At 44.0% G+C, this 23,047-nt stretch overlaps 1 protein-coding gene and 1 long non-coding RNA gene across 15 annotated transcripts in view; both read left to right on the plus strand.

Moving 5' to 3' along the window:
• Nucleotides 1–5,730, plus strand: part of SDK1 (sidekick cell adhesion molecule 1) — an 855,588-nt gene extending 849,858 nt beyond the window's left edge. For all 14 annotated transcript variants that reach the window (XM_075899629.1, XM_075899627.1, XM_075899628.1 and 11 more), the window contains one exon: nucleotides 3,145–5,730. In XM_075899629.1, coding sequence (XP_075755744.1) covers nucleotides 3,145–3,417 — 273 coding nt within the window. In that variant the 3' untranslated portion in view covers nucleotides 3,418–5,730. The remainder of the gene's footprint in view (nucleotides 1–3,144) is intronic.
• A 3,096-nt stretch (nucleotides 5,731–8,826) lies between these two features.
• LOC112543862 (uncharacterized) lies at nucleotides 8,827–14,919 on the plus strand. The gene is made up of 2 exons (XR_003087140.2): nucleotides 8,827–12,845; nucleotides 13,130–14,919. It is a non-coding gene; the product is annotated as an uncharacterized LOC112543862 (long non-coding RNA).
• Nucleotides 14,920–23,047: the final 8,128 nt, after the last annotated feature.

The raw sequence follows: 23,047 nt of genomic DNA on the forward strand, positions 1-23,047 counted from the left end.
AGTTAATTCGAACTAACGTCTGTTAGTTCGAATTAACTTTGTAGTGTAGACATACCCTAAGAGACTGAGGTCACAGCCGAGAGGCAGGTGGCAGCAGATGGCAATTGATGGATGTCCTGAGAAAAGTGAAAAGCAGTTGGCCAGTTGGAGTGGCTGGCAAAAGTATGGCAAGTGAGGAAGGACTATGGAAGATGGGGTGGCCAGGCAACAAGGGTCAGAAGCTAGTGGGGCAGACCTAGAGAGGAGGTGTGGCTGATGGGGTGGCTAGCCAGGGCAAGTATCAAGATGGCAGATCAAGCAAGGTGCATTCTTCCCTTGATGTATGGTGACCTCACACAGATGCACCTTTGAACCCTGTGTTCTTACTGACCAAGAAGTAACAAAGCAGGACAACAATAAGAGAATATTATAGAACTCAAGAAGATGAGGCAGAAAACTCTGGCCCACACAATCTGGGGTGGGTGTCCTGCTCAGTTTTATGTTTATGAATTCTGCTTGTGGCATTTTCCCTAATTAATGGTGGGTGATTTACCTCATTTAATTAAACGTTTATTTTCTGTGCTCAGACTCTGTGGCTTGTGTGAGGAAGGATGCACCGAAGGATGGTGTGTAATCTTCCCAGGTTACTGTGTGGTGGCTCACGCCCGTTTTGTATTGTACTGTAGAAAAGGAACCTCTAGATGTTGAACCCAGCTCTGGTTGCTACTGGCTGCATATAGCAGAAGGGTTAACCATGCTTTTTTCACCTCTGCATCAGACTATTGCAATGTCCTGTACATGGAATTACATCGTAAAACAGGGGTGGGCAATAATTTTTGCAGGGAAGCCACTTCACGAATTTTAATACACAGTCATGGGTCAGCTCTGTCCCCCCAAGAAGGGCCAGGGCCTCTGGTGGAAGGGCGCAGTTCCCTCTGGGCACCACACACCCCAGGCAGGAGACGGAGACTTTGTACACTCCCCATCCCTAGGCCAGTCAAGACCTCGGGGCAGGAGAGTGCGCAAAGACATTTGCTGTTCAAAATGGCTGGGGAAGGGAGCCACCAGCTGCTTTGAACAGCGAATGATTTTGTTCACTCCTTCACCCCAGGTCTCAATTAGCCTGGGGCGAGGAAGCGGCAGATCAAATGACTTGGCGGGCCAAATCTAGACCACGGTCTGGATCTTGCCCACCTTTGCCTTAAAACTATTCAAAGACTGAAGCTGCTGCAGAATGTAGTGGCTTGCTTTCTGAGCAGGACACTTTGCTGGGAGCATGTGATACCGATGTTCTGTAATATGCCTTAGCTGCCTATTGATTTCCAGAGAGAGTTTAAGGTGTTGATTACTAGGGATGTGAAAGCTGGGTTGGAGCGGCTCCCCGCCTGACTCCCCTTTAATCAGTTAACCAGTTAAACATCACGGTTAACCAATTAAACGGGATTTTACATCCCTATTGATTACCTACATGGTCAGGGGATCAGCCTGCCTAAAAGATTGTTTCTCTTCCCATGCCATGCTGCCATAGCTGAAGTCAGCAGAAACATTTGAGACAGATCCATGGGTTATGAGATTCCAGAACTCCCCTTAGATATGAAATAGCCCAGATTTGGTGACATTCTAGGCACTATACAATAGACATCTGTTCAATAGGGTTTTTGCATGAAGCCGAGAGCTTGCTTCTCAGGATGATGACAGGGTGCATTTGCAAGTGTCACTACAGCATAACTGACAAGGAAAGGGCTGAAGAATTTGGCTTCCTTTTTTAACAGTAGTTTACAGGGCATCTGACGATTGTTCTTTGGAGAATGTGGAAAGGTAGTTAAAGGGGGATTTGAAGGAGGACACAGGAGATGAGGGGGCATGTGTTTGCTGTACAGTGTCACACATCATAATGACATAGAAACATCCTAAAGATAATCCAACATTTTACAACCAATGCCAGAAATGATAAACTACGAACTCTAGTTATCCATATATCTGTTGTACTTCATAGGCAATTGTAGCTTTGATATCTGAAGACTTTCAGAAGCAATCAGCCTTTCAGAAAATAGAAAAATCAATTTTTGCATGACAAGCCCAATGGTGTTAAACAAAAATCTAAATTATGGTAATTTTTAAGCAAATATTTGTAGATTTTACATGATGTCTGTTCTTGGTGGGAATAGAAATACAAGACAGAGGGGATGCACCTGAAATGCATCCCTCATCCAAGGCTTTGCTTTAGTCGCCATAGTCTGATGAGATCTACAAAACGGTTGAGATTCTCTCTGTTGGGTAATAGCAACGCCTCTTCAAAAGCCAGGCAGACCTACAAAGCTTGTTTGCACCTGAAGGACCTGCTTGGCTGACTCCAGATTCCAGCTAGTTGGTGGGTCAGTTTGTTAGCTAGCTAGCCAGTCATCTTGCACAATTATTTGATGGCAGAAGAGTCTATCTGAGCACAGGCTTACATAAGGACCATCCCAGGAAAGAACTCCACCACTTTGGAGGTGCTTTCTTTCATTCTTGGTGCTCAGTTATCTTTCAGTACTGCAAGTTTGTAAAAACAAACTCAGTTGGAACATAAGGGCAATTGTTCTGTGCTTGAAATAAAATGAGATTTTGCTTCATTTCCTTTGTAACGATGTAGCTAATTTTCAAAATCAGTGGGGCTTGCAAGCAAATCCCGGTGATGTGTGGGTGCCTCAGGGTTACCATTTTTGGCTCGAGCCAGGGGATTTGCGTGAATTTTTTTTCTCTACATGCCATAATGTGATAGATACTGAAAAACTTTTTCTGCTCAACATTTATTAAGACTTCCCTTGTCTTGAAATTGAAACTGTGAGCATTTTGATGAAATGATTGAAGGCTTTTTATTTCACCACGACATCTGTACATTCCCTTGCATCCTTCTACTGAAATGGAGCTTGTTACTTTTATAGCAGTATTCCCAGTGAATCATGACACATCTCTGTATCTCCTGCAGCAAGGAGCTCGTTGGGTAGGGAGAAGGCTTTCTCTCCAGCCCAACTCCACTCTCACAGAGCTTTGCTAAATCAGAGCCCGGTACTTTTCTACAAACACTGTAAACTAAGTGCAACATATGTGGTGGTTGTTATTTGGTATAATCTATCTACATAAGGAACAAGCTAAGACATGGCTGTTTTCTCTCCCGTGCTGCAGGCCACTGACTCAGATTACGAAGATGAGTTGCCAAAGCACTCTTTTGTGAACCATTATATGAGTGACCCCACATACTACAATTCTTGGAAGCGTCAGCAGAAGGGTGTGAAGCCCCCAACGTCCTACAGGTACGAAGAGTGTGCAGCGACTGAGACAGAACCCTATTTCCAGACTGTCATTACAACGCAGAGCACAGGAGGGGTGTACACCCCAACAGGACAGCCTGCGCCCAGCTCACGGACTCCAGTGACAGGGTTCTCCTCCTTTGTCTGACACTGGGAGGGACGTGACAGCACAGCCGAAACTCCTGTGGAGACGAGAATGACCTTTCACAGTGACTGTGTGTGTGATCGGTGCAGTGAACTGTGGGTAAATTTCTCTATCAGGGTAGAACAGAGGTGAACATGAATTTGAGTCTATTTTTCTGAAGACAATCAACTCGTAAAACACAGAGCTGAACTAGCTAAACTTTTGTTTTAAAAAAAAATTCTGAAAAGTTACAGTTTTAACCACTTGTGAATAGTAGGGGTTTTTAACACTTTTGTAACACTGCTGCAGGAAGCAGCTCCCATATTCTTCTTCTTTCCTCTTTCCAACTAAAGAGGGTGACTTTGTGATGTAATTTGAGGAGAGAAAACACAGAAAACCTCCCAAGCTCTTCCCCTTCCCTTCATCAGGATCAAGTAGGAATATTTAAAGAAGGGGGCAAAAGATTTTTCATGGAAAAACTACAACATTGTTTCCCTTGGTCCTAATCAACATTCTGCTTCCACCTTAGAAACACCAGCTAAGTAGTTTACTGTGTTATCACTTCTCCTGCCCTGTAGATTCCCTAAGGGTGTTTCTGATAATGAATATCTTACCTGCTTTTCTATCCTGCTCAAACAGGGTCTTTGAATTCCTAAAATAGTCCCACTCCTGGGCTTCTTTAAGAGGGGCCAACTTGAAAGCAATGTAGATGGTACTGGGCGAAGCAGCTGGAAGAATCTGATGTGGTATCAGACTGTTGTTGGTATGACTCTAACCCTCTTTTGGTAGACTGCATGTGCCATTCAGTTGCACGTTTGGAAGGAAAAATAATAGCAAGATGAGGAAAAATTGAATGAATGTGACAGTTACAAACTGGGAAAGTAGCTAATTGATTAATTGGTTTTCAGTCATCGGTGTTGTCCTTACTTGTTGATAGAAGCCAAGAAATTTCCTCCCCACCATGCCACTCTGACTTGATTCTGCAGCACTGCTCACTGCTCTGTAAAAAGTACGTATTGTTAGCTGGTTCTGTTTGATTTTTCTTTGATGCTTTAACACAAAGACACATCACATGAAGGGGGTAAGTTTTGGTGTCCATGGGTGCCTTTTATTGATTGTTGCAGCTTTGTACATGACAGAAGCAACAAAGTGTCTCCAAATAAAGATAAACGGGTTTTCAAATGTTAGGGTTGCAAATTACCTCATGCACATTTACAGGCTCGCTCTGTGCACCAAACCACCAGCTTTTAGAAGTGAGAGTTCTTTTGTTTGTTTTGTTTTATATCCACTTTGTACTGCCCCATTTTTGACCCCCTCAGAACTGCGGGCTTTTGCCCAAGTCTGTTGAGTTGATCCGCATTTCAGGGGGAAGCGGTCAGTGGTTTAAAGAATCCCAGTCCAGCTTTTGGACTTAGCAACAGTCCTGTGACACCATTTTTCCATGAGGTGTTTGAAAAAATTATTGTGAAGTAATCATGTGCTTGGTATTGCTGCCATCTGGCAGTTCCTTCCAGATGTGTTTGGGGAACAGCCACGAGAAATTGGCACTGATGCAACTTATTAAGGCTTTTTGGGATTGGTCTGGAACAGTCTTGGCATTGTTGTTGTTGCTCTTCGTCCACATCCTCTCAGCGGAGGTGTGAAACAGCTTTGGCATTGTCACTGCTGCTCCCTGCCAATGGCCTTTAGGGCAGGTTTGATACAGTCATTGTGTTATGACTGCTGTTATCTGCCAGTGCCTCTTCAGGGCAGATGAGGAACTGATTGGACATTGGCACTACTTCTGGACAGGAGTAGTACGAGCACAACCTCCGCACAGCTGTTACCTTTCAGTGCCTGCTCAGAGCAGGTGACTTTAGTACGGCTTTATGCTTCAGTACTGCTTCCGGGCATTGCAATGCTAGGTGTGTACTTTGTGCAGACTTGATATTGGACTTATGTTCCTTTCCAAACCCTCTGGAAAAGAAAGCGATTCCAAACCAAAAACTTTAGAGAGTACGTTCAATGGTTTTGACGTTGAGAGAACTATCCACAGCTCTTGGGATGGAAAGTATCTTAGAGATGCATGCTTGACTCATAGCCCTGTGAGGAAAGGAGCATACCTCGCTTACAGTAAAGCCTGTGTACGGAGCTTCACAGGGGACAATTGGAACATACCGTGAAGGTGAATGTAGAAATGGAGACCGTGAATGAAATGACTGCCTTTCAGTGCACTTTTCTCTCTTAAGCCATAAGGACATTGCTTTAAGTACTTAACTACAAAGAATTTGTTTGAAATCTATTATTTGAATTTTTATTTTGTTGGGAGAAATTACACGAGTGAAGTTTTTGGTTTGATTTTTTTTCTAATAGCCTCATTATTTCCTGTGATTTGATTTTTTTTAACTTTATTATTTCCTGTGTCTGAGTGTATTTTTAGATTTGGTTTGCTTTGTGATTTTTTTTTTTTTTTGTACAGAATCATTTCTATAATGTAGCCGTCCTGGCAGTGAGATTGTGGATGGAATTTTAGTAACTGCACTGAGCCAGTAACTTTGAATGATGATGTTACTGTAAGCATATTTCAGGGCCCTTTCTGATAAGATATGTGGAATGGAAGGGCTTAGTTCCAAACCTGGAAAGGCTTATGTCCAGAGTCAGGCTTGATTGAAGAAGGTGCACCTCCAATGATAACAACTCCAGGTCTGAATACAGCACATGATCGAGCACTTCCTGGAATGGTGCTATCCCCACATTGTTTTGTGTCCTGAATTCCTTTTTCACTGAGCAAACAGCAAGGGTACATCTACACAGCAACATTATTTTGAAATAACTAGCATCATTACAGAATAAATTTTTCCCCAATCTACACAGCAGACAGTTATTTCAGAATAATGTTGAAATACTGTCAATCTGGAGGACTTCTTACTCTGACTCCTGTAACCCGCATTGTGGAAGGAGTAAGGGAAGTTGGAGGAAGAGTGCTCCATTTCAAAATAAGTGCTGCATAGACGCTCCCAGTTTCAAAATAAGATACACAATTGATGTAGCTCAATTTGCGTAGCTTATTTTAAATTAAGCCCTGCTGAGTAGCTGCACTCCTAGGGTGTGTCTAAACTACATGGCTCCATCGGTGGAGCCATGTAGATTAGGCTGATCGGCAAAGGGAAATGAAGCCGTGATTTAAATAATCGCGGCTTCATTTAAATTTAAATGGCTGCCGCACTGAGCCGACAAACAGCTTATCAGCTGTTTGTCGGCTCAGCGTGCTAGTCTGGACGCTCCCGCGCCGACCTGAAAGCCCTTTATTGACCTCCCCGTTATGCCTCGTAGGGTGAGGTTTACCGGGGAGGTCGATAAAGGGCTTTCATGTCCGCGGGGGAGTGTCCAGACTAGCGCACTGAGGCGACAAACAGCTGATCAGCTGTTTGTCGGCTCAGCACGGCACCCATTTAAATTTAAATTAAGCCGCAATTATTTAAATCGCGGCTTCATTTCCCTTTGCTGAACAAACAAATCTACATGGCTCCGTTGACGGAGCCATGTAGTTTAGACATACCCGGAGGCTATGTCTAGACTGCAGGCCTCTTTCGAAAGATCGCGTCTAGACGACAGGCGGATATTTCGAAAGAGCAATCTGCTTTTTCGAAAGAGAGCACCCACCGAGTCTGGATGCTCTCTTTCGAGGAAGCCCTATTTACATTGAAGAACACCTTCTTTCGAAAGAGGAACTTTCGAAAGAAGGCGTTCTTCCTCGTGAAACGAGGTTTACCGCCATCGAAAGAAAAGCCGCGTTCTTTCGAAATAATTTCGAAAGAACGCGGCTTGAGTCTGGACGCAGGGGAAGTTTTTTCGGGAAAAGGCTACTTTTCCCGAAAAAACCCCTGAGTCTGGACACAGCCCTAGTGAACAGTGCACAATAAAGGGAAATGGGCCTTCGTGGCCACCATTGCCCTATGGCTTGAAGAAGGGAATGGTCAGACCTCCATAGCATAGGTAGGTGGAAATATTCCTCCTTTCTTTAGACCCTTCTGCAAATAACTGTTGGGAATTGTATTGAGTTTGTGGAGGACCCACTGACTTGGCTGTATGAGAACTCTCTTTGTCTCCCAAATAAAAAATGTCAAGTGTGATTCTTTTAGGACCTGTTGATACTAGCAGAGTAAGTTCTAACAGTCATTTCTATAACTGTATATTTGTCAGGTTACTCTAAAGAATCGAAGTGCATGGCATTAGTTACCCTTAGCAGATGGAAATACAGTGTGCATTATGCCGCTACACACACTGTCGTGCATCATAGTTAAACACATAGTGAAACTGAGTCTCCCATCATCTGCTGTTTGTAGTGGTAAAAGTATGATTAATACTTGTGTTTTATTTACTGGGATTTAAGATAAATTGTCGTATCTGGCAAGATGCACCCCATCAGTTAGCAAGAAAGTCCTGTTTCAAAGCTGTCATCTTTGGGAATCAGATCTTTTAAAAGTTATGTTTCAAGTTTGAGGAAGACTCACGACACCATTCTATATTTTAGCCAATAAAATGTGCATGTGCAAATGAAGTAAAGCACATAAGAGGTTAAGACAGCTGTATGTAAAAATCCTTCTACCCATCACACCCACGCTCCACCATCTCACTCTTCAGAACAATCTTTTAATCCAAAGCTTACATTTAAAAAATCTGTTTTGCTCTTTTGTGCTTTCCCTCCCCATGGATCTATTAAAAAACAAAAAGATCATAATTAGCAAGTCCATGCAGGAGCACAGAGGGACATCTCTGATCTGTTTTAATGGGAAGATATTTTTCTTGTGCTAGCTTCACACGGGAAAATAGTGAACAATATAACACGCCCATCTGTGTGCTCAGATAATGGCATTAGAACCCTTTGATGTGAATATATATCCTAATTCTCAAGTTCCCTGTGTAACAAACCTAACTCTTTTGAGAAAACTCTCACCGATTAAAAGCCTCTCTGCGAGTCTTTGTATCATTCTGCATAATTCTAAGTATGCATTTTTTTGTTAACTTTTGATTCTGTTTCATAAACAACGCTCTCTCCCACCAAGCCTCAGTCGTTCACTCAGTCTTTTGAAGTGCCCTATCAGATCTCTGATTAATGTATAAACTGAGAAACAAGGTGGGAGAGGTGATATATTTTATTGGACCCATTTCTGTTGGTGAGAAAGACAAGCTGTCAAGTCACATGGAGCTCTTCTTCAGGTCTGGGAAAGGTACAATGTCACAGCACAAAATGCAAAGTGGAACAGATTGTTTAGCAGAAGTAATTAGCACATATTGTAAGGGACCATTCAAAGCAGAGTGGCCAAGTAAGACCTCTGCTGTCATAGGACAAAAAAGATGGGGTTAGTGGATTACAGATTGTTGTAACAAGCAATAAATCCAGTATCTCTGTTCAGCCATGATTTTTAGTGTTTAGCAGAGTGTATCCTGGTTTCTGGTCTTCAAACCCCTCTGGCCTTTAAATAACTCTCCAACCTTTCCAATCTCATCACCGAAAGCAAAATGCAAGGTGGAACAGATTGTAGCATAAGTAGTTAGCATGTATTGTAAGGTATTGTAAGGTAGTGTTCTCTACGGTCATTAAAAAAAGGGGGGAGTTAAAGGGTGTTGTAATAAGCCATAAATCCAAAAGTGTTTCTGTTGAGTCCATGATTTTTAGAGTTTAGCAGAGTAATCAATGTAAGTTCCCAGGCATGGTGGCGGGTATATGAGGCCAGGGGAAGCAATGCCTCCCCTGGGCCTTAGTGCTCAACTCTCCTCTCTTCCTATCCTTATTCTGACCCTTTCTGAAGGCTCACATAGCAGGCTGTTTGCAGTTTGCAAACTGGTGACTCTTCCCCCTGAAGTGGATCTGTTAACTTAAAAGTGAAAAACCTTCCCACTTGACAGACCTATTAGCATAACACTGAACCTGTGAAAGAGCCGTAAAGTGGTCATGCAGCCATTCAGTGTCAATTTACTGACAGACACTTGTGCATTACTACCTCTACAGGTCTCTAGTTTAAAAATTTGCTTTAAATATTTCATTAGTTTGTGGCTGAACATTATACAATCACATCTCTGGAAAAAATCCATGCACAGATATTTGGGCGCACAATGTGAGTGTTCAGCTTTAGCCATAACTGCTTGGTTCTTCAGTCCACATGGTTTATGGAATAAATTATTTAAAAGACCACCTTTATCTAAAATACACATTTTAATTTGTATTTAATTTGTATTTAACTCGGCTACCCCTCTGAAGCATTTTAACTTTAATTACTGTAGTGCAAACACTTGCTTCCAAAGTCTTCCTGTCCTTCACTGTTCTCCTTTCAGCCCCATTGAAGAGAGCCCTTAAATGGACAATAGTCCTTTTCTTCCAGCTAGCTGGACAAATGAGCTTCCCTTCTGACTATTTGATGAACTAGTTTTAAGAGAACCCTCCTCCAAAATCAGTACCTTCCTAAGATATAAACTCCTTTTCTTATGCCTAAAATCTTTGGACACATATTTTAACATGAACATATCGTGAAAATTCATAAATGTGTCTTATGAAAATCACACAAAATAAGCATTCCCTCCTTCTAAACTTTCACGAACTTTGTTATGAACACACTAAACTGCTCTGACTGATTAATTTAAAATAATGTCTTTGTTTCAGAGAGTTTAAATAAGTAGTAATCTGCAATGATTACTTTATGAAGGGTTAAGAGTATATTAAAAACCAATGTTGTCTTCAAGTCGTCATTTTCAAGTCCAAGTCGAGTCTCAGGTCACTACAGTTAGAGTCTCAATTCGAGTCTCGAGTCCCTAAAGTCACTTTTGAGTCAAGTCCCATGTCGAGTCTCAAGTCTTAATTTAAAAAATGTCAAGTCACTTTTGTACAAGCCATCGATATCGGTATTTTCGGATAGTTTTTTCACCAAGTCGATTTAACAAAATTAGCAAGTCTCAAGTCACAAACAATGAACTTGAGTCAAGTCTCAAGTCGAGTCACCTAGGCGACTTAAGTCGGACTCGAGTTCAAGTCGTGTGACTCGAGTCAACAATCTGTTAAAAACATAAAATCAGCTTAGGAGAAATACTGATGAAGAAAATGTAAAACAGAGAAGGACTGTATTATATATTCCATAATATTTAATTTTGTATTCAGCAGGACAACTGGATAGGGATGTGAATGGGTACCAGTTAACCTTATTAGGCGATATATACTAGGTAACGGTTTACTGGTGCCTGGCAGCGACTCACCTGCCCGTGGTCTGCCACAGGTGGAGGGGCTGCTCCAGCCCTGCCAGACCCAATGTGCTGTAGGCCTCGGTGGGAGCCAGGAGCCCCACAGACTGTGGGCTGCTCCAGCTGGACTGGAATGGTCCCCTGCCTGGGATCCCGCTTAATCAGTTAAAGCTAATGTTTTACCAGTTAACTGATTAAACGGGAATTTATATCCCTACAACTGACTTGCCCTTTTTACAGAGTATTTTTCAAATATATCTCTGACAAAACTTCAGGAAATATCAAAAACCCTGTGACTGACATTTTTGTTCCCAAATGTAATGCATTTAATTAAGTACCTTCTGCATGTCCAGTCTTCACAATCTGACATGCTGTAGACAACATGCTTCATTGTCTTTAGAAAGACAGTTTAGAAGAAAGGTGGTGGGTTTTTCCCCCAAATGCCATATGCTACATTTAAGTTCAGAGATTTGGCTGGAATGGATGAGTGGAGAAAAGAGGGAGACTGTGCGGAGGAATGGAGCATTGGGCCTGGGGGAGAGAGGACTGGGCAGATAGGGGTGGAGGATGGGCAGGACCACAGGCTGGGGCACTTGACATCCCAAGCAGCAACTGCCCATGTTCCCAGACTTTCTTTTGAAAGTCTTGTGCAGGTTTCCTTTGAGGATGAAGACTGAGAGGTCAGATCTTGGGGAACACCCATTCACCCTGCTAGACCAACAGATGAGACAAATGCAGACATATCTCCACTGCTATAATGATCTGTCACGCCCCCCACAATACAGCTTTCAAGATCCTGGATCCTACACATGCCTATCACATGTGATGCATCTCAGCCAGTGCACTAAATGCCCCAATAACAGCTATGTGGGTGAAAACAGACAATCACTGTTCTCTTGAATGAACTCCCATAAGAAAATGATAGAAGACAAAAAAAACCTGTTATCTGTGAGTGAACACTTTCCAGAAGGCAGCTGCTCTATATCTGACCTCTCCATCCTCCTCCTCACAGGAAACCTGCACAATTACCTTCAAAAGAAAGCTTGGGAATTTAAACTCATTACTCTGCTTAACCCTAAAAATCACGGCCTGAAGAGAGACACTGGGTTTATGGCTTATTACAACACCCTGTAACCTACTAACACCCTCTTTTTGTTGTATGACTGCAGAGAATGCAATAGGCCAATCTACCATATGCTAACTATGTTGGTACAATCTGTTCCACCTTGCATTTTGCAATGATGTTCAGAGTAACCTTTCCCTGCTCTGAAAAAAAGAACACTGTGGCAGGAAACTTGTCTCTCTCTCTCACCAATAGAAATTGGTTCAAAAAAAGATACTACCTGGCCCACCTTCTCTGTCGAATATCTGGAACCAACACAGCTACAACTATACTGAGTGCAGTAATGTACAAAGCCTGGTTCCCATCAATTGCTGCAATCATGTGTCTATGCTGCAGTACTAAGGAAGAGACAGGAGAGGGCACTGTTTCACTTTAATCAATGACAGCTTCTTGCTATTTTCTTCATGGCCCTCAGTGTCAGGGACCTTAATGGAAAGGGATGAAAAATTCCATCAACATTTACTAAAGGAATCACAGTTTGGTTTGTAGTGTTACTTTTGGAAGTAATCACTGCCATTGCAGAGAAGAAGGAATATTTGAAAAAGTGGGCTGGTTATTTACCCAATGGGAAATGTTCTGCCTTTAACCGAATGCTAAAATACAGGCCTTTGACATAACTTAGATCTCATTTGATTCCAAACTTCCAGCTCAACATCAGAAACTGCCACAATATTTGGTCAGAACAAACGCCTGAGGTTGGCTTCTCTTTGTGAGGATGCACTTACTGTCCTTATCAGGGCTATCCTCGAGAAATCCATGACTTACCCAAAAGGCTCCAAAATCGCCTCAGAAAGAAAGTAGCAGTAGGTTTTTTTGTGCATATATAGCATTGCTGTCTTCCCCATTTAGTCTTCACAATTCTCATAATCAAAACATATCAGTCTGTGATATGTTCTCCGCTTGCAGAAAATGAAATTATCAGGATAGGAAAATAAATTGCTTTGACAGGCCTACTAGAAATCAGCTGAGTCTTGAAAACTAGGGCTGTATGAGACAGAGAGAGAGAGAGAGAGAATGAGGGAAAGTGATTTCAGACACTGCTTTTTCTCTAATAGCCACAGTAGGGTGTGTGCATTAATGGAGGAGCTGGGGATGAAAAAGACCATCACAGAATAAGGTGCTAGTAGACACTTTGGCTACGTCTACACTGGCCCCTTTTCCGAAAGGGGCATGCTAATTTTACAGGTCGTAATAGGGAAATCCGAATAAGGAATAAGAGATCCTCCGGAAAAGGGCCTTTTTCCGGAGGATCGGGGCCAGTGTAGACGCTCTTTTCCGGCTTTTCTAAAAGCCGGAAAAAAAGCGGCGGACATTTTTATTTAAATGCCGCGGGGGATATTTAAATCCCCCGCGGATTTCCCTATTACGACCTGTAAAATTAGCATGCCCCTTTCGGAAAAGGGGCCAGTGTAGACGTAGCCCTTGTGTGGTGTGGAAACTGAGAGTCGAAACTCAGTGTTTGCCGGTTTTAAGTTAAATGAGTTGAATATTCTTCTATACCCACTGGACTGTGTCAAATCCATAGGTCATGATCAAAGACGTAGTAATATAATTAAAGCTCATTTGGGAAGCAGAGATGTTGTTTGAGTCCAAAAAAGCCACAGATTAAATGGGTTGCAGGATAGTAACATTCACTGAAACATTCTCACTGCAGAAAGTCACCTCCCTTCCCCAAGTTTGGAGCTGTGAGATTTACTGCAGGGATTGAAAATGATCGATGCGTAGTGCTACGCAGGTGAATCTCAGAACTGCCATAATTCGCTCAGAAATGTTCTTCATCTTTGTAGCTAACCCACCCCACCCCGCCCCTCCCAAGTCAAATAAACTTGGTTTGCTTTCCAGCTACTGGAAATGGAGTGCCACTGATAAGCACACTCACCATGTGTGGGACTGATGAAGGAGGAGTGGATTGAATCAGACAGGATCAGTCAATGCCCTTATTCATATCTGGATAAGGCGGTACTTCCACTGTGATGTGATGGGAGTATGTTGTGTGTTTCAGAGTTGGACCCAGGATGATTAGCCTCTCAGAGCTGCCCGCAGGCACCTTTTCAGTAATGTCTTGTTCCTTGAGATTGGTCGTGACTTGTTAGGAGAATCGTGATTTAAAACCCAGTTAGAGTTAATCATTGGCCTCGGTGTTTACAGCCCTGGATTTGGAGGCCTGAAGCAGAAATGCAGCATTTTATAGCAAAGGACTCTCTGCGTATCTCTGTTTCTCCAGCAGGCTGGCTGCTCTGCACACTCAGCCAGGCTCTGCCTCATGTTTGAGCCCAAGACCCTCCCTTCCGTCCACACACAAATCAGTCCGACTCAGGTCAGCAAGACCTTAGGGCCCAGGCCGTTGGCCCCTGCTGCTGAGGGTGGGCCAGAGGCCAAATCCTGATGTAACTCAGGTCCAAGCCCTTTCTTTTTACAATGTGTGTGCAGGTCGGGCCGCCATCCCAAGTCAGGTGGTCTGAGTAGCGTAATATGGATGCAGTAGCTTAGCTGTGAGACCTGGGCCCAAGCGTCTAAGGGGACCCCGGATCTGGAGCTACAGCCTGAGCCCGAACATCTACACCACAATTAAACAGCCCCCATCGCCCGATTCCTAAGAGCCCACGTCAGCAGACATGAACCAGCCATGGGTTTTTAATGGCTGGGGCAACACACCCTTCAGGTTCACAAGCTAAAATTCCACAAACCCAGGCTTCATGCGCAGAGCAGCTTCACTTTAAGGGATCTAAACCAAATGTGGAAATGACATCTTCCTAGTAATGTGACTGGTGCAGGTGTGGTATGTTTGCACTGGACCTAGTGTATTGTATACATTAAGCCTATGAAAAACAGGTTGTGCTGTGCTCTCTGTCTGTTCAGCATGAGGTCTCAGGTAGCAGGAAGGCACAAGAAGACTGTACACTGAGTACATAGCCACACACTTGTTACCCTTCAAACGGAGAGTTAGTCTTTTGATGTGTCTGCTGTCAGCTTAGGAGGTAGAACCCATGTTTCACAGCTCGTTTCAGAATTAGTCTCTTTTTACTGTACTGTGGTAATTGGATCCTGCATTTACTTGGGGTTTTTTTCCTTCAGGATTTGACCTGGTTTTTGTTCCACGCCTGTTGTTAGTCTCACTTCCACCACTCCCTTCTTTTATATGAAAAAGAATTACTTCTTCTTTTGCAAAATTGCTTCTGATTAAAAGAACCTTTTTTAAACATGAGCGTCCTGTGTGCATTTATTTTTGAAAACAGTCCATTATTTTTGTCTTGCAAAAGGTTCTCAGTGCTTTGCCAGGTGCCCTCTTGGATTAGCAGTTCAGGATGGTGAAGATTGAACATGGGTGAAATCACAAGCTGAGAGTTCTAGACTGTCAAATCTTATAATCACCTGTGCTTTTTCACTTTCACATGATACTTCAAGCCATTTAGACCCCAAATGTAATTTACCTCCAATTGTTGTTGTTCACCTGGGGAATGTCTACACTACAGAGTTTTGTTGGAAAAACAGCTGTTTTTCCGACAAAACTTGAGGAACGTCCACACTGCAATTGCGTTCTTCCAAAAGAAAATCGAAAGAACAGAGGGGTTTTTCTGGAATTGGTAATCCTCATTCTACGAGGAAGAAGCCTTTTTGAGGAAGAGCTCTTTCGCAAAGGCATGTGTGGACAGGGAAGAAGGAGTTCTTTCGGAAGAAGAGGAAAGAGGAAAAAGCACAGGTGCCCTGGTGGCCATTCCGTCCACAGCAATCACAGCTTACATGCGAGATAGCATCCATTCAGTCGGGATGCTCTCATTCGAAAAAGCCAATCACTTTTTCAATGCACTTTTGCAGTGTGGACACGCTCTTTCGGAAGAAGTTTTTTCAGAAGATCTCTTCCAAAAAAAGTTTCTTCTGAAAGAAGCCTGTAGTCTAGATGTAGCCCTGGTGATACATTTCTTCCAGATTCTTAATATTAGGAGTAGAAAAGAGCAGTCAGGAAATGGAAAGCCAAACGACAACCATTTTGTGTGGTTCTGTCCCTTCAGAAACCATACCTGGCCTCTCCCGGCAAGTTTTCAAGTAGCAGTTAATCTGTTCCCAGATGTGTGCGGATGTTGATGATATAAGGGCCAGATCCTGAGCTGGTGTAAATCAGCCCAGTTCCATTGATTTCAGTGAGGTTATGCTAAGTTACACCAAATGCCAAGCTGGCAGTAGAAAATCAGGGGAGCTACACCCATTTACGCTGCTCAGGCTCTGGACCCAATATCCGTGGCTGCCAAATGGAAGCAAAGAGCCAAACCTCTAAGGAAGGCTTTTTATTTCCCAGCTCCTGAAAGGGCTATTATAAATAATGTAGTGTTGTATAAACGTAGCGGCCCTCTGTAGCTCGTAGCTCATAATAACCCAGCGGTATCAACGTGCTCTTTTTGAAGATGAAAATCCTTTCTCTGCCGAAAAGTGCGAGCAAGACACAATTTTACAAAATTGCCACCAAATGCAGCCGTGCTTTTTTTGAAGTCATTCCGCTCCCAAGCATATCATCCTCCCACTTCCAGCCTTAACTGTTCTCAGCGCACATTTCCCCTGCACATGTTTTTGTAGTTAATAGCAGCGCATGGATATAAACACTGCAGAATGTGGGAATGCTGCCATGGCATTTGCAGCCTAAACAGTCCCACAACAAAATGGGTTGGCTGCTTGCCTTTCTCTGTACAGCCCAGGCAAGGGATGACTTGACTCAATCAAAAAATCTGTTTTGGTTGCTGCCTTTCTTCCTGGGAACTGTCTGATTGTTTCCTCCTCTTTGCCGTATCACCGCCCCTGTGGTTGTTTTACTTAGCTCCCTTCTCTTTGAATTGCTCACTTTTTAAACTTTTTTCCAACCTTCTAGCTGATTTTCTTTTGTATATTTTCCTCCTCCGCTTCCACTTGATTCACGTTTTATTTTCATTTCTTTTCTCTCACCCTGGCCCTTCTACAAAACCAATAGACACTTTGTTATAAATGCACATTTATGTTCATTTGGATGCACATAGGATGGCTTAGAGAAAAGGGGCCCTCCTTCCTCCCAGCCTTGCCTGGCCATTACAAGCCAAATACAGCATGAAAGAATGGCTCATATTGTGCAGCGATCACACGTCCTTAAGTAACGCAAAGTATTTTAGTGGGGAGCCATGTTTCTTTTATATGATTCTTAGTCTGCGTCCCATCTCCCCGTATACAGGCCTCTGGCCAATCTAAAGAAATGTTCCACCCAACAACTGCTGCACTTCCTGTCTGGTGTTTTTTAGGGGGACCGTGTGTTCTGCTTCTTCACAAGCAGCACCCTATAACCGTGCATGTGCACACGTTGCTGCAAGTGTCGGAGTGAACTGGAAAACCCAGGACAACAAGAAGCTGCAATTGTTCCATACTGAGAATATGGGAGAATCCTGCAGCAGGGGGTCCCCATTGGGTTCCTAGACAAGACAGGGGAGAAACATATTTGTTCAAGACAAGGGCCCTCTGCATTGGAGAAAGGAACTAAATGCATCCATTTATTTCCATTCGTGTCACAAATCTGACAGGTGAGGTATAAGAGAGAGCTCTAAAAACAAGGAACATGTTGACTAGAGGCAGATGATCTTCGGAGAGGAGTAAATCAGGCCAAAGGGTAACGGGCATAAGCAATGGGTAATGAACCAGCTGGGGCAGAGGACATATAAACAGGGGAGGAAAGTGTTGGGAGTTTCCAGGCAGGGTGTTGTGTAGGACATAATTCAGAGGTAAAGACTGGGTGGGCTCAGGGGCAATAAGTAATCTTGGTGGTGCAAAACACCCCTTTAAAAGGAAAAACAGCTGCAAATATGTTTAAAAGAGCAGCGCCTATCAGATCTTAGACAAGGGGCAGGTGCTGGCTGTAGAAGACTTTGTCCTTCGTAAATAAAAGCATGGAGCCCATAACCAGCCACACAAAAAGCTGTATGTTTGACATTCATATGTACCCTCTGAGAGGGTTGAGTATCTGAACAGGTTTAACACAGTGGGCTGATGTCAGTATTGGCCTAGCTCCGCTGAAGCCAGTGGGGTTTCACTAGCAGAGAATCTGACCCGATAAATGGAGAGGTTAAGAAAACTCCGGTTTATGAGAGCGTGACAAGGAGATAATGGTTCAGGGAGGAGGAAGCAGCACAAAGCCAGTAATTATGGTGAAAGGGTATCTCCCCAAATGATTTAATAACCTGGTGAGGAAACAGCTTCCAGTAGGTTTTACTCAACAGCATGTGATTTTCTGACCAAACAGGAAGAAATGCTGTCTGAGGCAATAGGAATGAAATAACGTCTCTCCTGCCTTTTATCCTGGGCCTTGAGAAAAAGAACCCAGGTATAGGCAAGAAGCAAGCCCAGCAACGGGGAAAAAGAGGGCGACTGTCCCGGTGCTCGGTGATTCAAAGAGGTCCAGGGCTCCTGGCCGTTGCTGTTACTACAGCAACAGCAGCGAGAGCTGGAGCCCCGGACCCTTTAAAATGCTACCAGAGCCCTGTGTGACGCACTGCAGAGCCCCATGTGGTGTGCTCTGGACTGTGCTGGGGGGCGGGAAGGCACTATCTGTGCAGCGCCAAGGACTGGCTGCCCTAGCTCTGTCCCCTCCACCCGAAGCCATGCAGAGCTGTGTCGCTGAACTGCTCCCTCAGGGCTCATCTAGACTATGCTAGAGTGTCGAAAGAGGAGATGCAGATTCCACGGGAATTTGCATCTCTTCTTCCGATTTCACTTTCGAAAGTGAAAGTAATTTACATGCGGCTTTTTCGGCATCCCCTCCCCCTTGTCGAAAAGCCGCTCTTCCTCAAAAAATGAGATCGAAAGTGAGATCGGAAAAAGATATGCACATTTCCGCAGAATTTGCATATCCTCTTTCGACACTCTAATGTAGTCTAGATGAGCCGTCAGAGAGGGTGTCCATCCCTTAACTTGTGATCCCATTGTGTCCCTCAGGGGGTCATGTTTGCACAGAGACCAGCTTTGCAGCAGCCGTTCACTCAGGCCTGCTCTACATGACAGAGCTTACACCGACCTCACACTGCAAGTGTCCATTCTACATTGTTGGTCCAGCCGATGTCAGTCGCCCACCACGAGGCTCAGCACTTAGGTCAGCGTAGTTAAGTTGATGCAATGTCCATGTATCTGATGCATTGCTTACATCACCTGTTGCTGCCTTTGACATCTGAGGCCCTACCCCTTGGGGGCAAATTGCTCGGGCTGTCAGCCCCCCACAGTGCCCCACTTAAGAAGTATCAGAAGGGTAGCCGTGTTAGTCTGAATCTGCAAAAGCACGAGGAGTCCTGTGGCACCTTATAGACTAACAGACTATCTGACGAAGTGGGTCTTTGTTCACGAAAGCTTATGCTCCAATAAATCTGTTAGTCTATAAGGTGCCACAGGACTCCTCGTTACTTCCACTTAAGAAGATGGACTGTGAATAGCTGAAAACACCAAGATTTGTGAGGAATGTTTTGGTTTCATCCTGGATGGAGAGACAGAACTAGGAATAATGGGAAGAAAGTAAACTATGGAAAACCTGGTGTGAAGCTTAGGATAAATTTCCTCCCAGACTGATTTATTAACCTGTGGAATGATCTAGGAGACATGAAAAAAGCCCTATCATCTGTGTCATTTAAAACCAGACAGGACAAAGCCGCCAAGAAAAGGGAGCAGTCCATCAGCCATGGCAGGGACAGGACCGGAGGAGGAACATCAACGATCCTGCATACGGATTGGCTAACAACTACCTGACTGACATATGAGGACTCATGTAGTAGTCCATGCAGGTGTTGCCACATCATGGGAAGACAATAGTGAGGTAACCGAAATGTGTTTATTTCTTTCAGAAATAACTAAGGGTTAAAACAATCTAGTTATACTCAGGTTCAGTTGCTATGGCAAATTCTTCCCCATTAAGATGAGTGAGCAGCTTCCAGTCACCCCTGCTGTGCTTCTCAAAGGTAGCATGCCCAGGCATGCCCTGACCCGTAGCAAGCAGCACAGCTTGCTAATGTGATAAGACACTGAAATAACTGCAGGTTTTACTCAACAGCATGTGATTTCATGGCAACACAGGAGGAAATGCTGTCTGAGGCAATGGGAATGAAACATCTGTCCTGCCCTTTATCCTAGTTGGGTCCTTGAGAAAAAGAACCCAAGTATAGGCAAGAAGCAGGCCCACCAACGGGGTCGAGGGAAGGGGACAACTGCCCTGAGGTCGCTCTTTGATCAATACGCACACAGTATTTGCTACCAAAAAACTCGCTATTTTAGTCACTGATGCAGGAGACAGATTCTGTCCTTAGTCAATGAAGCTAAATAGTGAACCAGAACTGCGTCTGACCCTAAAACTCCATGTTGCTGACTCTTGCAATTTTGTCAGGAGTTTTGTGGTATTTGGTAGTTTGGGTGTTTTTCTTCAATCCCCAGCTCCCAGGGTGAAGAGCTTATGAGAGGATTTCCTTTCCTTTGAAAAAAAAAGAAAGAAAAAAAAGAGAGAACTTTGACATGGGCCTGCCTTGGTGGCTCAGAAACCAAAAGACAAAGAACCCCTGTTTGTTTGTTACATCGCACGAGTTCATAAACCCACGTCGTGATTTTTTTGAGACTTGACTCACGATTTTTGCCATGCTTGGGATTGGCAATACAGAACCCTCCTGACACGGGATAGAAGAATATTTTGCTCAATAGGTGAGTCGTACTATAACAATCAAAGTGATATATTGGCTTTGGGCATGGTTTTTGGAACTGTCTTCATGACTGTGTCCAGATCTACACTAGGGGATAAGATTGAATCAAGATACACAACTCCAGCTATGTTCATTGCATAGCTGGAGTCGACGTACCTTGATTCGAATTTGAGCCATCCCCACAGCAGGATGTTTACGGGAGAAATGCTCCCATTGACTTTCCTTATTCCTTGTGAGAAGTAATAGTGGCAGTGCTGATGGCAGCATCCTCAGCATTCAATTTTGCAGGTCCTTACTAGACCCTCTAAATCGAATGCCAGAAGATTGATCTCTGGAGCGTGGATCTGTGGATTAGTAGAGATGTGGCCTGTGAAATGGAGGCCCTGCATCACGAGCAGAGCTCTTATCAGAGGATTGCCTTCTTGAAATGTACCGTATTTTCCGGCGTATAGGGCGACTGGGCGTATAAGACGACCCCCTAATTTTTTAATTAAAAGATAGGGTTTCATCTTATACCCCAGCGCCCCTCCGCCTCCTTTGCTCCCGGTGTCCCTGGTCTTCTGGAGACGGTCCCCAGCAGACCAGAGGCACCGGGAGCAAAGCCGCAGCAGCTTTGCAAAGCCGCGGAGGGGCTCCGGCGGAGGGGCAGCCCAGGCGCGCCTGGGATGCCCCGCCGCCGGAGCCCCTCCGCGGCTTTGCAAAGCCTCGGGGGAAGCCGGCAGCGGGGCATCCCAGGCGGATGTATACCCGGCGTACAAGACAACCCCCGATTTTTGGGGGATGTTTTTTAACATCAAAAGTCATCTTGTACGCCGGAATATACGGTAGTTTCTCTTCATGGAGAGGGGGACAGGGTGTGAGTACTTAAGAGCAGGATAGTAAGTACAAAAGTTCATGACAGGTTTACTATCATGCAGGGTAGCTAGCGAAATACACTTGAATTTCTAAAAATGTGTGAGACACAGAGTTCAATAGGCACTCTGGCCCAGGGCTATTAAATATTGAAAGCTTTGATCATAAAAAATCATTTGTTGCAATTCATATCTGGATAAGGCGGTACTTCCACTGTGATGCGATGGGAGTATGTTGTGTGTTTCAGAGTTGGACCCAGGATGATTAGCCTCTCAGAGCTGCCCGCAGGCGCCTTTTCAGTAATGTCTTGTTCCTTGAGGTTGGTCGTGACTTGTTAGGAGAATTGTGATTTAAAACTCAGTTAGAGTTAATCATTGGCCTCGGTGTTTACAGCCCTGGATTTGGAGGCCTGAAGCAGAAGTGCAGCATTTTATAGCAAAGGACTCTCTGCGTATCTCTGTTTCTCCAGCAGGCTGGCTGCTCTGCACAATCAGCCAGGCTCTGCCTCATGTTGCAATTCACCCACCAGGTCAAAAATTTCCAGATAAAAATGCAAAAAGTACCATTCTTACAGAAACCAATTTGCAATGCAGTGTAAGGAGTAAGTCCTATCTGATCTCTGGTGGCTGTCTAGGAATTTCTAACATGCTCACCCTAATGTGTCAGACAGAACCCAGGTCCTAACACAGACACAATATTTACACAGTAAAAAGTGAAAGTTGTTAAACTATGCTTGTTCTCGACAATGCTCGACCAACCCTAGCTTCTTGATTCCTGGGTTCTTGAAAACTGCTATCATGTCCCCTCTCAGTCTTCTCTTTTTCACTCTAACTAAACCCAATTATGCTAGTATAGGCTGACATTAGGCATGCCTAGCGAGGGGACCGGATTGGAATAGCTTCCTGGGAAGGGTGCAACATTTTGCATTATTTCATTGCGATTTCCTCTCTATGAATCATTGGGATGTGAAGGACATAAAGCAAGTGGCAGTGGGGAGACAGGGACCTCTTAGACTCCTGGAGAGCAGGATAAAGATTTCCCTAAGCCCAGAAGATTGTGTGCATTCCAGGCTAGAAAAGAAGTATCTATCCCCATGTATTCATGATTGATCACTAGTTAATAAGATGCTTCTTCCTCTTCAGCCTTCCCCTGCCACCTCTCAGGCTACGTCTACACTGCAGAGTTTTTGTGCAAAAATGGCCATTTTTGTGCAAAAACTCATGGAGCAGCCACACTACAAGTACATTTTTGCACAAGAAAAAGTACAGTAGATCATCAGAAGACAGGGATTTTTGCACAAGAGTTATTCCTCTTTCTACAAGGAATAAGCCTTTTTGCACAAGAGCTCTTGCACAAAAAGGCGTGTGTGGATGGACAACAGGTTTCTTGCGCAAGAAACCCCTATCGGAAAAGCACAGGTGTTCTGATGGCCATTCTGTGGCCATCAGAGCTTTCTTGTGCAAGAGCATCCATGGCAGTGTAGACGCTCTCTTGCACAAAAGCACATGGCAGTGTGGATGCGCTCCTGCGCAAGAACTTTTTGGGGGAAGATCTTTTCCACAAAAAGTTCTTGCGCAAGAAGCTTACAGTGTAGACGTAGCTTCTGTGAGGCTTTGGAACCGCACTCATTTTTCTGCAATAAAAGCAACTTGTATTCTGAAATCAATTGTTACCCAGGAAGCTATTCCAATCCGGTCCCCTCGCTAGGCATGCCTAATGTCAGCCTATACTAGCATAATCGGGTTTAGTTAGTGTGAAAAAGAGAAGACGGAGAGGGGACATGATAGCA

Source organism: Pelodiscus sinensis, chromosome 16 (genome assembly GCF_049634645.1).
Source record: "Pelodiscus sinensis isolate JC-2024 chromosome 16, ASM4963464v1, whole genome shotgun sequence".
Taxonomy (NCBI): domain Eukaryota; kingdom Metazoa; phylum Chordata; order Testudines; family Trionychidae; genus Pelodiscus; species Pelodiscus sinensis.